The sequence below is a fragment of the Morone saxatilis genome, unplaced genomic scaffold (assembly GCF_004916995.1).
Source record: "Morone saxatilis isolate NCDOM2014 unplaced genomic scaffold, NCSU_SB_2.0 Contig20, whole genome shotgun sequence".
NCBI classification, from domain to species: Eukaryota; Metazoa; Chordata; class Actinopteri; family Moronidae; genus Morone; species Morone saxatilis.
The window spans coordinates 8566307-8581034 of NW_023339763.1; the positions used below are offsets into that span (position 1 = coordinate 8566307).

At 39.4% G+C, this 14728-nt stretch overlaps 1 protein-coding gene across 2 annotated transcripts in view; it reads right to left on the bottom strand.

Moving 5' to 3' along the window:
- LOC118331599 (gamma-aminobutyric acid receptor subunit beta-2) overlaps positions 1–13441 on the bottom strand; it is a 66713-nt gene extending 53272 nt beyond the window's left edge. For both annotated transcript variants that reach the window (XM_035666640.1, XM_035666639.1), the window contains exons 1-3: positions 13125–13441; positions 12875–12972; positions 12154–12221 (exon numbers count right to left, since the gene is read on the bottom strand). In XM_035666640.1, the coding sequence (XP_035522533.1) occupies positions 12154–12221; positions 12875–12972; positions 13125–13207 (249 nt within the window). In that variant the 5' untranslated portion in view covers positions 13208–13441. The remainder of the gene's footprint in view (positions 1–12153; positions 12222–12874; positions 12973–13124) is intronic.
- Between the last annotated feature and the right edge of the window lie 1287 nt (positions 13442–14728).

Sequence of the window (14728 nt, forward strand, 5' to 3'; positions counted from 1 at the left end):
TCAGTCATTATTCAGTCAAATAAAAAAAACATGTACATCATATGACTCTTTTGTAATCAAAGGAAGTACCTTTCTGCAGCGATATCAGTATCTCTGATCTCCATCTAGGATAAATCCACTTAGAAATAAATGAAAAAGGCGCTTCTCATAACCTCAGCTCTTGTCTCCTATCATCAGATTTAGACGTTTTATTTAGTATCAAATGTAATCCAGGCGATTTTTTTTTACAGTGAAATAGGAATTACTAGTAGCCAAAGCTGCAATACTTTTCATAGTGCAGATTTACCAAACTGTAAGAAATATACTGCAACAACAACAACAATAATAATAATAATAATAATAATAATAATAATAATAACTTTTAAGCATTGTTGTGTAGTGCAGGATAAGGTTTGACTGTTGCCCAGGAACAGTGACAGGAAGATGACAAACTGAAGGGACCCTTTTCTAATTACTGCAAAATTACAAAAACCTTTTCGGATTTTATAAATGGGTTCCTTATTATTTTTTTTTCTTTGCATACAGAACCCCCAATTCATGAATTCATTTACTTTTGATTATGTAATATGGCCTCATGAGCTATTGTGGAAAATTTCTTTGTCAGTGGATTTCTCATTCATTGTGATAGACAGTTCACATTAACTTTATTTTACATCTGGGCCGGCTTCCAGTACAACCTTCATTTTGTAAAGAAAAAAATATGCAATATGGTCCAATTGGATTTTCTGACTTGCTTGGCCACCAACAGTTACACAGCCTTTATTTAGACTCAATTTATAATTATGTTCTCTCTTTTTGGAGTAAATCCCAATACAGACTTGGAACACAGATTTTGTGTGAAATAAACACACATATATATAGATACAGATAGTAGCTCTGTGTTACACCCCCGTGCTAGAACCCATAGGGCTGAGACACTATTTTGTTGTTTAACAACAAATACTAAACCAAATACACACACCTGCATGCACCCTTCCTCTCTCTCTCACACACACACGTACACACACACAAGTTTTTGACCTCTGTTAGGTCACTGCGGATGGATGAGCCGAAATGAAGCAATCTCACTCTACTCACACTTTATGGGATATCATACTGAGTGTGTCAGTCTGAACATGTTACCTTGATTAACAATCTAAAAATAGGTCCCACACAATGATGAGTGTTATCCCGACAAAACAACACAGAGCAGATGCTTACACACTCAAGGTAGGAGCAGTAGAATGTTTAAATTAGTTGGAAACTATCTGTTTTAGTGTTGATGAAAAAACTCATCAATGCATCTGATCATTGTAAACTCACCAATAGTGATTCAATTACTTGGAGGTTGAAAATAAACAAAGTCGATATACCTACACCTACAAATAATTGACATGGTCTGAAAGGGAAATGCTTTATTCCATTTTTGTATGTGGTTTGGTTACAATTAGAGATGGAGTCAGTTTGTTGATTCCTTAAGCTCAATTCAAAGATTTGTCACTGTATATTGTCTGCTCATACATTTTTTTAGCTTAAAGCAAGTATGTTTACTTAAATAAACTGTTAGCATCCCTCTTCTTAAAGCCATGAAATGCAGCACTGTCTCAGACTGTCAGTTCAGTAGTATATTGAGCTGATGGTTCAACTTGTTACCTATAAAAGCACTCTTTATAAACTCAGTGGCTCAGCAACCATTTGCAACAGAGTTATCAAATCATGATTGGTTCTGCTCTTCGTGGTAAGCTTTTATCCAGTAAGTCATGTACTGTATATCAGAGCTGAGCTGACACAGCATTTTCAATCACCAGTGAGGGGAGCTCTGCTGCTTATAGTTACTGATTTGGTCAGTGACACTGATGACTCAGTATACTGAGTTCAGTTTGAGGATTCTGTGTTAAATATTTAATTGTGCATGTGCAGGCTTCTGCTTCCAATCAACCAAATGGGCTCAAGCGAATATCACATACAGTCACAGGAAGTTTGTTTATGCAACAGAGATAGAACTGTACTCCTGTAAAATCTGAGATTTTGGCTGCAGAGTGGAAATGAAAATAAACCTGACATTGTTGTAACACAACAAAATGTCTTAATTATATTATTATGTTGTGAAATAAGAACATTAAATTGTTCAATCAGAAAGTGAATCATTGCGTGACTTTGAATGGCAGACCATTTTTGTTTATTCATCCCATCATTTAATGCATATGGTGGTGTGTTCTGTATACTATGACAGTTTTCCTAAAATTAGATTTTTAGCATCACAATATACCGCAAAATATTAAATCGTAACCCCTGCATTGTGACACTTATATTTCCAGATTCTTGCCAACAGCCCTACTTTCCATTGGCTTTGTATGCAATAGCACTGCCTCCAAAATTTGAAATGTGATTACATAAAAAATATAGTTTATCACAATTTTGGTCGTTTATGTATGAATAACTGCAACTATTGTATATTAGCATTTTCTCATTGCCTTAGATTACTAAGGCATCTCCATGCATGTAGATTGTTCACACTAATGCTCATTGAGTTCTTGTGAAGTTCAGCAGGTGTGACTGGTATTGTTTTCACCACAACAAGCAAACCAAAACTTGAGCTGGTGAGTATGAGCAAAAGCACAGAGAGAAAAGTGGGGCCAGTGAACTGAGAGATGACTTCTGAAATGGTAGGCCAGCCCACTTTGATTTGTAACTCTGTCTAATCCCCCCTGCAGCAGAGCCCCAGCCTTGTGTCATTAACGGAGAGTTACAGAGAAACAGGAGGATGAGCCAATGCAGCTGAAGAGAACAACATCAGCTTGACATATGACAGGTGTGGAAATCATTGCCCTACAATGAGTGAATTGCACAATGGCAATATGCTGTCAATTCCCTACGCTCTGCCCACCAACAAGAAAACAAGATGCCGCTGTTTAACAGACCTACAGCTGCAGGGAATGGGCTGTTGTCTGATGGCTAAACATTCACCTCATCATTCACTGTCACGGGCAACAGTGAATCAGATGCCTAACTAGTGAGCTTGTTTAACCTGGGGGAATTGATTACACGCCTTCCTTCCCCTGACATTTAGAGCTGTGTTACTAATTGTACAATAAGCAAGTGTCTGTAACATTAATAACGATCTAAGCAGTACATCTTTATGACGCTGGTGTTTTATGAGTGTGTGTGTGTGTGTGTGTGTGTGTGTGTGTGTGTGTCTGTTTGTGTATACTGTGATGGGTGTATGTCACTCCATTTATCAATGTTAGATGTTGCAGATTATGCTCAAAATATATCCAAATGTGTGTTGTACAACAAGACACAAAAACGTATTGCTACAGGGTTCTTAATGTGGCTTAATGGAGTCAGCTCAAAATATTATAGAGAGCTTGTTTTGTAAAACAGAACTGAGAAAAGGGGTGAGGACACGCTCTATAATAGCTGAATTTTCAGTTATATAATTGTTTTACCCCATAATTGTTATTCTACACTGTGTCTACACAAAATACACAACAATGGAAGCTAAATAAGCACGGCTCTGTCAGGCAAAAATACGAAACTGATGTAACATGAGGTATGTTGAATGAAAATACAATGGATAATAATAATAATTTTAAACCCGTTTGTGGCACTAGGTAAAAATGCAAAAGATTTGGAGAGAAAGGGTTGGAGGAGAAAGCATATGGTAAGCACAACATATAGTTAATATATAAGTGGGCTGCACACTATGGTGGAACATGGAAAAAAGTACATTTTAAAAGTGTTCAAAAAGCCAATGTTTGGGTAACTGCAGAAACCTGTTGTACAGACTACTGATGAGATCTAAAGAGATATCTGCAGTGAGAACAGAAATAATGGCGGTCTAGTAGTTCAGTCACCATTCACCTAGACATCTTTGTACACACAGCTTATGAGATTTGGACTGTTCAAAAACCTGTGGTAATCTTGTCATGTCGACAGCTGCTCCGTCTACCTCTCCGCCCTCTTCTGCCTCTAGTTCCTTTCACTAGTCCCAGTGTTCTGAATGCAGACCTCTTTTGAACGTGTCATTCCTCACTTGCCCACCAGCTGTTGCTCTAGAGTTTCCGCTCACCCAGAAGCGACTGTCTTAGCCTGTGCCAGATTGTCTATGTTGTCAGGTGGCCTTACTGCCTTACTGTTTCAGCCTTTATTCTGTTTTCCCTGTCTGTACCTGTTTGTATATGGCCATCTGCCTGGCTTTTGATTTACTGCCTATCACTTGCAGTAGTCTGGACTTGTTTGCCATATCTGATTGACTTTGTTTCCAACTGTTAGCCCACCTACCGACCAAGTAAATACTTAATTAACTCCAGAGATTTGGCTTCCAACTCTATGATCTGGTGTTGAAATTATTTAGTAATCTCTGTATATTGATTTTACTGTATTTGTGTGAGGATAACTATTTTGGTACTACTTCACTGTAGTAAACTTTACTGTATAAGAAAAAGTGTAAATACTAACTAACATCTGGGTTAATCATTAATATTGACCATTAGTTCCTTTATTGGATAAGTAAATCTTCTGCAAAAGGGTTGCAGATATATTATTTAGTTTTTCGTAATTTAGTTATTTCCTTTACCAACGGGGCACTGTAGTTATTAGCAATGTCACTGAAACTGGAGAGAATAGTGCATTTGTTGGGGACTATGTTCAGTTGTGGATTAATACAAATGTGGTACTCTAGTGAGTATTTACTGCAACAGGGCAGTGTATGCAGTATCAAAAATGCAGTACTCATGTTCATTGTAATGAAGAAACACATCACCTGGAGTGGCTCATATATATATATATATATATATTAGTATTTTTGTGAACAACAATCAGCACAGAAGAATAAGCCAGATGATAAAGCTTCTATGGCTCTAGGATATGACCTATAGTCAGTATTAGGAACAGGCAGGCAACATTCAGAGCTAGATTTGCCGAGTTTTGCTTTGATAATAATGCTATGACTAAAATGAGTCTGAATCACAGGCTGAAACATCATTCTTGGACATTCCTATACAGCATTCTTATTTTTGTGTGTGCTTTGAAGTACCAACAACAAAATGCCAAGTCGTATGTCCACACTAAAAGCAATGACTTTTGTTACCTGAACTTGAATCTGAACAGGATTGCAGTAAGGAGACAGGTGCACACATTGATCTAATGTGTACAGTATAAGTTTGTTTTTTTTTGTTTCCCATATGAAGTGGGGAAAAGCTTTGTATTTGCTTCCTTATTTTACCATCATGACCACCACCATCATCATCATCATCATCATCATCATCATCATCCCAGCAACACAGCCACCACCTTCATCATTCCTTACATTAAGTGAATTGGTTCTGCTAATGAGTAAACACCTACCCATATGTTATGTATTGTCACTGGTGACATAAAAATCCTATTTTAAGTATACAAACACTTACTTACCTACTACACCTACTTAATGTCTGTCCTTTTACTGCATTCAAGTGACACGAGTGTAATCTAAATAGATTACTAAAACTCTATAGAGAGGCATATGTATCTTAACCTACCAGCATGAATAATACAAGTTGTAGCATGGGGGGTTTCAGCACTCTACTCACACAATCCATCCACTCCTCCTTCACTCCCTCAACCATCCCTTGTGACTCTCCTCTGCACAAGCTTGCTGTATTCTCTGTATTTGTATGTAATGTATATAGCCTCTGTGTATGTTTCTTGTTTTTGTCTTTTTTGTGGAATAGTTGATAAGTGGAGCAGGTTGTTGCCAAGCTCTACAGGTGGGAAAGGGAAAGCCAAGGGGAAAAGACGTAGCTCAACGAAAGGGTTATAAAAAAGATTAAGTGGGCTTAAAAATGTTTGCCACCTACGGGGCGCCACATACCAAAGCCTAATAAATAAAGGACTTAAATAGACTAAAATAAAAAAAATAAATGTTCCCTTCAAATACTAATGGTATGATGCTAAACATAATCTACCATTAGCTAGATATTTGGTATCATAGTCAATGTGTTCTACTGACCTCCAGGTCAGCTGGAGTTACTGCAGTTCTGTGCATTGGACAGTGAAGAGTTGAAGGAAGTGAATTACATTGGGCACATTTGATTAATTTACAATAAAGAGAGAAATTCAGGTCCTTTATTGTTCAAATGTGTGATTCCATTCATATCACCTTTACACTTTACACAGTGACCAAGCTGTACTTCCTGGATGAAGTTGTTTATAGCAGTAGCAAGAAGTTCTAAAAAACCGAGTGGAATCCGTGTTGTCTGTATATATTAAAGGTTCCTTCCAAGGTAACAAAAACATAACAAATCTTATTTTTAGGAGGTTATACACTAATGGAAACATAGCTATGAATATTATGCTTGCCAATAGATCGTCCCACGTATTACCTACTGGACATTTTAGGTTAAAAGTTTTGTCAACTCATTGCAAAAGTTATCAGTATTCGTACTTGTGCTGCATGGGTAATTAATTCAGTTTCTTCATTGCACATTTAAATGACTGAAATTACTTGCATCCAGTCTCTGCCGTGTTTTTCAATGACGATTGTGTTTTTACTGTCTAAATTGTCTAGTGTTTTCTTCGATCCAGACCATCCTAACTTTCCACATGCAGTTATTGAATATGCAATGATGTGCTTTATTTAGTACACTGCACCATAAGTCAATTGGTATCCTTTAATGTATTTCAAATCATATTCAAGCCAATATTTAATGAAATTGTCTTGGAACAGGAGCTCAGAGATGAGTCTGGGTTGTCTTTTAAGTCAAACCAATTTATCATCTATCCTAAGCAGCCAAAATAAATCAATACTGTTATCGTTAAAGCCTGGGCTTTCTTCATACATCGTATTCGCTCTGACTGTCTGCATTACAGCCCCAAGTTAAATCCTTGCTGAACTCTGCTGGTTGAGTTTGACTCTGCTCTGTCCATTACATAATTCGAATAGCTACTTTCCTGGTGCCTATGTTTTATGAGGAAACATGACTGGAGACTAGCAGATTAGGATTTATGAATGTGTATACGTACATGAGGAACAGAGAGAGAGTGTACGACCTCACTAGAGACATTCTAAGTGTATGTATGTCCATGTCTGCCCTATATGCTAGCAGGCTTAATATAGACTGTGGATAAGAAGGGGACACTGCAACAGTCACTCCAAAGGACTTCAGCAACAAAAACCTTTAATGCAGTAGTTTTGGGTACTGTAATTACCCTTTACAGCCAACTCAAGAATTTGATTAGTGTGATTAACCATTGCACTTCTCCAAAGTAAAAAAGCCTTCTTGTGCTGATTTTTGTTTGCTGCTTCTCTTGGTGCTGCACAATAACCAACTAAAGCTTTTTGAATCTACGTTACAACAATATCTTAAACTATACTTGTCTACACTTGTCTAAAGTACTTTATCACCCAGGATTATGTCTGGGGACTATGGCCAATCCCCATTTGCTTGTTAAATTATTATGAGTTTTAAAGATAGTGTGGAGATAATTTTAATGGACAGTTTTTTTTTTTGAAAGACAAAAAAGTTTGTGAGCCTTCACAAATGTGCACATTTTAATTGAGTTTCCCACGTTCATTTTTATTTTCTTTCCACCACAATTGGAATGTGTTTCACACACATTGCCTCTACACTCTCATTAGTTACTATGCAACCATCATGGAGCAGGAGTTTGGAGATAATTTGAGTTCTGACAAAGACTGCAGTGATCAATCCTGTATAATTTTGGAATAGTGTCACTGTATCAAGAGGGTGGCATAGAGACTTTAAGGGGTGGCAGAAATGCCAATTTAATTGGAAACAATGACATATATCAATATTGGCTTGGAATGTATAGAATATAAATATCTAAAAGTGACATTGGAATTTATTTTGTATTTTTTCCAAATACATGTATTTTGCAACTGAATTTAAAAGTATAGTGTATAGGATTAAGTGGTATCTAGTGGTGTAATTGTAGATTACGACTCCCTCAATTCACCCTCCCCTTCCAAGCACCAAGGAGAACCTACGGTGGCTGCAAAATGTGCCAAAAATGGTTCAACATAGCCGACTCCATAGAAGGCAACGCGCAACATCTGCAGATAAAAATGGTTCATTCTAAGCTAACAAAAACATATATATATATATATATATATATATACACTTTAAACTTTGAATATTACATTCCATTTCTGCCAATAGATCCTCCTAAATGTTACACACTGGACCTGAGCCTGTCAATTAGTTTAAAATGTGGCCATAACAGATTTAGAATCATTTCATTTTTTTAACACGTTATCTTTAAAATTAATCTAAATGAAAGTGTTAAATTTGACAGCATTTGAAACTCAACTGAAGAGGCAGCTAGGGTGTCCAGGCATTTTGTATTACCCAAGGCCACCTCTCTAGAACTGCCCCTACCATTACCATTATATACTGGACGTTAAATGCTTCAATCTATGCCATTAAAATCTATTTCAATTATATTGACTTATTATTTTAGCTGATGTTGACTGCTCATCAATTTACAGTTCTGCTCGCATCAGCAACAGAATATTGAAGGCGGCTGTGAAATGATTTAGACGCAACTACAGATGCAGACTTAATATCATTTTAAAACTCTCAGGTCTGGATGAGATATTACGCAATACCACATAAGTGCTTCCACAATATTTATTTCCTTTTATTATCATATGGCAAGCAATAATCTCTTTGCCTTTCAGCCAACATCCATTATAATGTATCACATTTGTATAATATATAGTATAGGCCTAGTTTCCAGTGCAGTCTTGATGCATTTATAGCAGACTTCCCATCAGGTATATTCTGCTGAGAGGTGAAATAACTGGGTACTAAAGTGGGGGGCTCTGAATTTCACAGTCCCTCTCCAACAATCAATAAGCTCCTCTTGACCTTTATGTGCATCAATAATGGTATTTCTGCCTTTTGGAGGAGGATAAGAACTTTAGTTCATCTTCAGATAGGAGTATTTCTTCCCCTGTGAAAACTGTTGGCTCAGGATTCAAGTGCTCAGAAGCTCAACCATAAGCAAACATTGAGACCTAAATGGCAGCGGAGAAAGTGCACAAAAGAGAATTGCTGGGAGAAGTGAAGAGGAAAGAATCAACAAATGCCTCAACTGTACGTATTTTCCATTCTTTCTTTTGACCGGTGCATGAATTAAGGCTTGCGAAGCAACTTGCCTTGGGTTGAATGTCTAACATGACATTGGTATTCAGTGTGTGTCCCTCTCTATGTGTCCACCTCTGAGTCATGCAGAATGAACCCTCAGCAGCACTAGGTACATGACCTTCCCTCCAACACCAGCACTGCTTCTGGCTCTCCACATGGTAACTTGTTAATGTCAGCTCTCGCTTCCCATCTTTCCCCATCTCTCTCTATGTCACATACACCGAGTTGAAAATTTTGACCCCTAGGTCTTACACAATCATATCCTATCCTTTTTCACCCTAGAAGGCTTGGGACTTTGGCTCTGACACGCAGGAACAAGTGACCTTTCATGGGTATGTAATGAACACCAGCCACAGCCTCCTCATTCCATGTTTGGCTCCGGGCCAAAGTGACATGTAGAACATCAAAACAGTCATTAGTTGCTACCTTTTTTTTAGAGGATTGTCTTTAACTAAGAAAAAGCAGCATGAGGTTTTGGGTTAATGCCCTCCAACATGCTTGAATCCAGATTCCGCATTTGGACATCACAACTGCTTACGTGACCAATACTGGAGAGGACTTAATGTCCTCTGGGCCACTCACGCTTGAAGGCTTGCATACTTAGTTTGGTGACTCATATAAAGTGAGGTACAGGCCTATGTTGTTTTCAAATGGGTTTCTGCTCTGTGACATCAGTAACAAAGTGCTAAAACAGATGCTTTAAGACAAACCTCTTTGCAGTTCCTTATTTTAATGGCCCCTTTGGAAAAATCTAATAAATACACTATGTTATCACCTGTTCACGTCTCTGCTTTTAAAGTGAGGCCTTCAACAGAAATCTGTGGTTGGTGATAGAAGAACATATTGTTAATACACACCAAAGCACGGGTGTCCCCGTCTGCTATAATGGCTAATGGGACACTGTTGGATACATCCCTCAGTGACATCTCTCCATTATCCTCAACCCTGTTCCTTATCTGTTCTCTAAAGAAAGTACACAGGGTGGTTCTATCCCCGCACCAAAATAAGTGGCAGACAGAGAGCCAGATGGGGAGAGGAAATGGAAGAAAGGAAAGTGCTTCTACACCAGCTGCTATCCTGAAAAGTGGTTACATTTATAGGAAGGGGAGCAGATCAAAGATGCCGAAACCATTACGCACACATGTGGCCTCTTCTTTTCATGAGACTCCAATGGGTCAGGTGGTAATGACTCCCCTTTCACATTAGAGGGTGTTTAGTGGTCCAAACATGACAAAGGAACAGGATGATCAAAGAAGCTATGCGGCACTGGCTTTATATGTTTGGATGGAGAGTGGGATTTTTTTTTTTTTGGCCGTGTGTGGGTTTGCATGGATAAAAACCCATGTCTGAGCAGGAGTAATGAAGCTGGTATATTTTTTTTTTCTGAAAGTTGTAGCCCAGAGGAGACAAATAAAGCACAACAAACTTTGGAGTGATCCTGTTGGCTCAATTATAGGATGTATTACAGGAAGTATTACTGTATATCATAGATTTGCAACACCACGGCTAAAAGTCTTGCTTGTGTCATCTTTCCTCATTCTCACTCTCTCAACATTTATTTGTATCCTAACACAATTTTGTGGTCATTTAACGTTTTTTAAAAATCACTACCTTCCTTTTTGCTGAGAAATCCTATGTATAAATTAGATGAAATAGCTCTCATGCCTTGGATGATTAGTAGATATAAATAACATTTTACATAATACTTTAGTATCTGATTCCTGGAAATACATCCCAGGTCCACAATTACAATATACAAACTGTACTTGAAAGCACTCTTTCACACACAGACACACACACACACACATGCAAATACACAACGTAAGTCAGCTTTCATGCTCTTGCATCGGTTACACAGAGAAAATGTGCCTTTAATTAAGAATCCAAGGCCACTGTGGAGGGCTGTGTAAACCCGCATTGTGTATTTGTGTACTTGTGTGTGTACATGGTTGTGTCTATGCCTGTGCAGGTTTTCTGTGTAAATACATGCAAATAGACATCTGCATCATCTGTTTTCTCATCACACATAGTCTACAGGAGCACAATGATAACAACATGAGAAACAGCCTTTGGGTGTTGCTGCCAAAAATATTCCTGTATGTAATCATTCCATGACATTACAACATGACTCACATCACAGCCAGTAACACCAAAACAACTGCAACAGCAGGACACATCTGTACAAAGAAGATGAAAACTTGCTAACTCCAACAGTAAAGGTCAACCACAGAAAGTGGACAATGTTACAAAAGATTTTTTTTTAAACAGATCACAATGGACAAAATCTCATGCATATTACCATAAATATCCATTTTTGCTCACCTTGTCAACTGCATGATAAGTGTCAAGCTTGACCTTGCATGATGATAAAATGCATCCTTGAGTTTCTCTGTATACTGAGGTGCAGTTCTAACATCTCATCACTAGGAGGTGCACTTGTATGAAGCAAAACTTAATCTCCACTTCTCATAACCACAGCTCACAAGTTCTACTGTCATGTTTCCCAGTGCTAAAGCAACTTATAAACCAGCTATAACTGACAATCTAAATCAATTCCCATAAAGCAACATATATGTCGGCGTTGAGACTTGTGCTTATGCTCTAACTTTCCCATAATGCATGAAGAGGTGATTGGATTGAACTTTTAATAACCCCCCAAATCATTGATTTTGTGAACTTAGTCATGCTTGACTGTGTACCTGCTGAGCAAATTAAGCAGTCGTCCAGCTTATGAGACCGAAAACAAAGCGTCCTATCTATGTCAATCAATTTCAAAACCCAGGAGACTTTGAATTCATGCGATCCACCCTCAAACAAAACGATCATTGCCTTTGAGCTCTCAGACCCACAAGTCGATGCAAGTGATCGGGGAAAAGACACATTTGCGCAATGACGTGCAATAAGAGGGGTTTCCCCAGTGGTTTGGGAGGGTATTTCCCATGGTAGGTTTTATGCAAAGCGGGGATCATTAGTCCAGAATGATCGCCCATTGTTAAAGGTGAGGTGATAATGGCCTACTTACCATATTGACTTCTGATACCATGTCTATGCTGGCTATGTCTATATTCATCCCCACTCCAACCGGAGGACCTGCAGATCAAAACAACGGCAAGCAACAGAGATACTGTACATCAGGTGCAGCCTCTATGATTCATTGACACATAAGAAACACAGAAAAACAGTTGTGAATTTGTAGCTGTTGTCAGCCAGATAATAGTTTACAGTGTTCATTTCGGGTGGGATTAGACGCGCTGAGCTGCGGTGAAAGTGCAGGCAATTCCCCTAAAAGTTGTTGACATTAAATCATCTAGCTTCAAACATATTCCAGTCACAGTGAACACCTGAATTGGACCGTGGACGTGAACAAGAATGGACACTATTTTGTATAAAATTCCAACAGACGTATACTGTGAGTTGACAGCCACGAGTCATTTTTCATTCAAATAAATGAGCTGGTGTGTTTTATCGTGCACGTTTATCCTTCAGTCACATCACTCATGTGTTCTCCCATTATGTCGGCACTCTGGGTTGTTTTGACACATTTCCCCTCGACTGTATCGTATAAAATATCTCCGACTCTGGCACTTGCTGGAGCCGATAAGAAATGTCTCCTTTACTTTGCGAAATTTGCAAATCGAATTGAGTTACCGGTGATTGTAGTAGTCGTTTAAACACTGTACGATTACACAGGCTGACAAGGCGCAAACTCGAACAGAGTTGGTGATAATAACGAGTTCATTTACCTCCGAAATCTGGCCTCAATCGTATATCATAACCTTTCAACAGTCTATCCACGGTTTCTTTAACCAAAGACATATTGCTAGGGTCATTGACAGTGGCACTATGGAAGAAAAAAAGAGAGAAAGGGTGCACAACATATTGTAAATACGAGACATTCTTGAGCCTGAAAGTGTCCAAGTATTTTCCATGCCGTCTGTAACACAGTCACACTTAGTAAAAATGAGTGGAGCATCCTCCGACCCTTTCTCTTACCTTTGGGCGCACACCACGGCCACTACGAGGGGAAACAACCAGACGCAAAAACACATTATTCTTCTTATTCTGAACACTGCCATACTTATGTTATGTGTTTTTTTCTCTTTTGGTGAAGACAGACGAGGTCCAACTTATTCTTCCCAGTGCAGTAATTCCAATGCCGGGCGCATGCGTATTCCCGACCACAACATCAAGAAGCAGCGGTGCTGCTGATGGTAGTGGCAAATGTAGTACCCAGCCACAGAGAAAATTTAAAGGAGAACCAAGACTACAAGTTACTCAAGGGCTCACACGGGGGTCTCCCTGGTTTCTTTACACCCAATGTGGCTGTTTTAGAAGCGGTGACTCTGACGGGAAAGTTGGCGGTTCGATTCCACGGGGGCGAGGTGGAAAATGTGGGTGTGGTTGTCTCTCTCCGTTCGCTCTTTAGACACCCGTCAGCCAACTCATCTAACTGTCCCTGAGCGAGGCACTTAACCCCGCTGCTCCAGCATGGCTGTTCGGGGGCTCCCAGAGGAAGTCTGGACTGGACAGCTCCTAGTGGATCTAAGCAGAGCTAGAGCTAGAGAGAGCTCTCAGCTTTCTGAATCAGTAGGTTTTTAAGTTGACCAACTCAAACTTTCATAAAGTTCAACGCATATTAGACATTAATGGGACCAATACAGCTCGTATTATCTATGTCTAGGCTTTACGTTGTGTTGTAGCTTCATTTATTATGTGTTTATTGTAAAATAATGATATTGATCAGTGACATAAGCGCCTCCGTGCATGGGTGTGAACTTGCACGTTAGGGAGATACCGAAAAAGACAGATGACACTGTTCTTTTGGTGAGTACTGCCTGGCGGGTCCCAGGGGACAGCTGAGGGAACAGAACAGATTCACCGTTTGCTCACTCCTTCAAAAAAGAAAAAGAAAAAGAAAAGAAAGAATAAACCCTCACTATTAGTTGGTGACTCTGTCCATGGTGCTGAAACTGATGAATCCAGTCCCTCCCTCCCTCTCTCTCTGACTGTCCACTGTGTTGAATGTACTCCCCTCTCTCACTATCGCTTCTCTCCACACAAAAGGGGGGTTCCGTGCTATAAATGCATCCCTGCACCAACAGTTGCTCAGGCATCGATCTCCAACGCATTCGGGCCTCTGACGAAAACGAGAAGCGTGGCATAATACACTGAGAGGCGCGCGGTGCCCGTGCTGTGCCTCGGGGTTGGAAGCGGGATGCATGGAGCAGGGCAGTATGCACTGAAGCCTACACTCAGCACATCTCTCGCAGCCATGCACGCTTGTGGCTCCACGCACTGGTAAGCAGGACGTGCGCCACTGTGTAAACTCGGACACGAATCGCCATGGATAAGGTGGGATCAGAGGCGGATGCTATAGAGCAGTGAGCCCTGTGTAGGAGTCCTACAGCGGCTCTCCTGCCTGAGAGAGGAGGGGAGCAGAAGTGATCCAGCCAGGAAGATGCTAAATGTGCTGTACTAAGAGCACAAGTAGAACAAATGATGACTGTCTGATGAGATTTTATTGATTTGTTCGCACTAGATATTGTAATCAATTTTACCATTTAAAAAATGACATAAAATCCTGAACCCTATTTCAC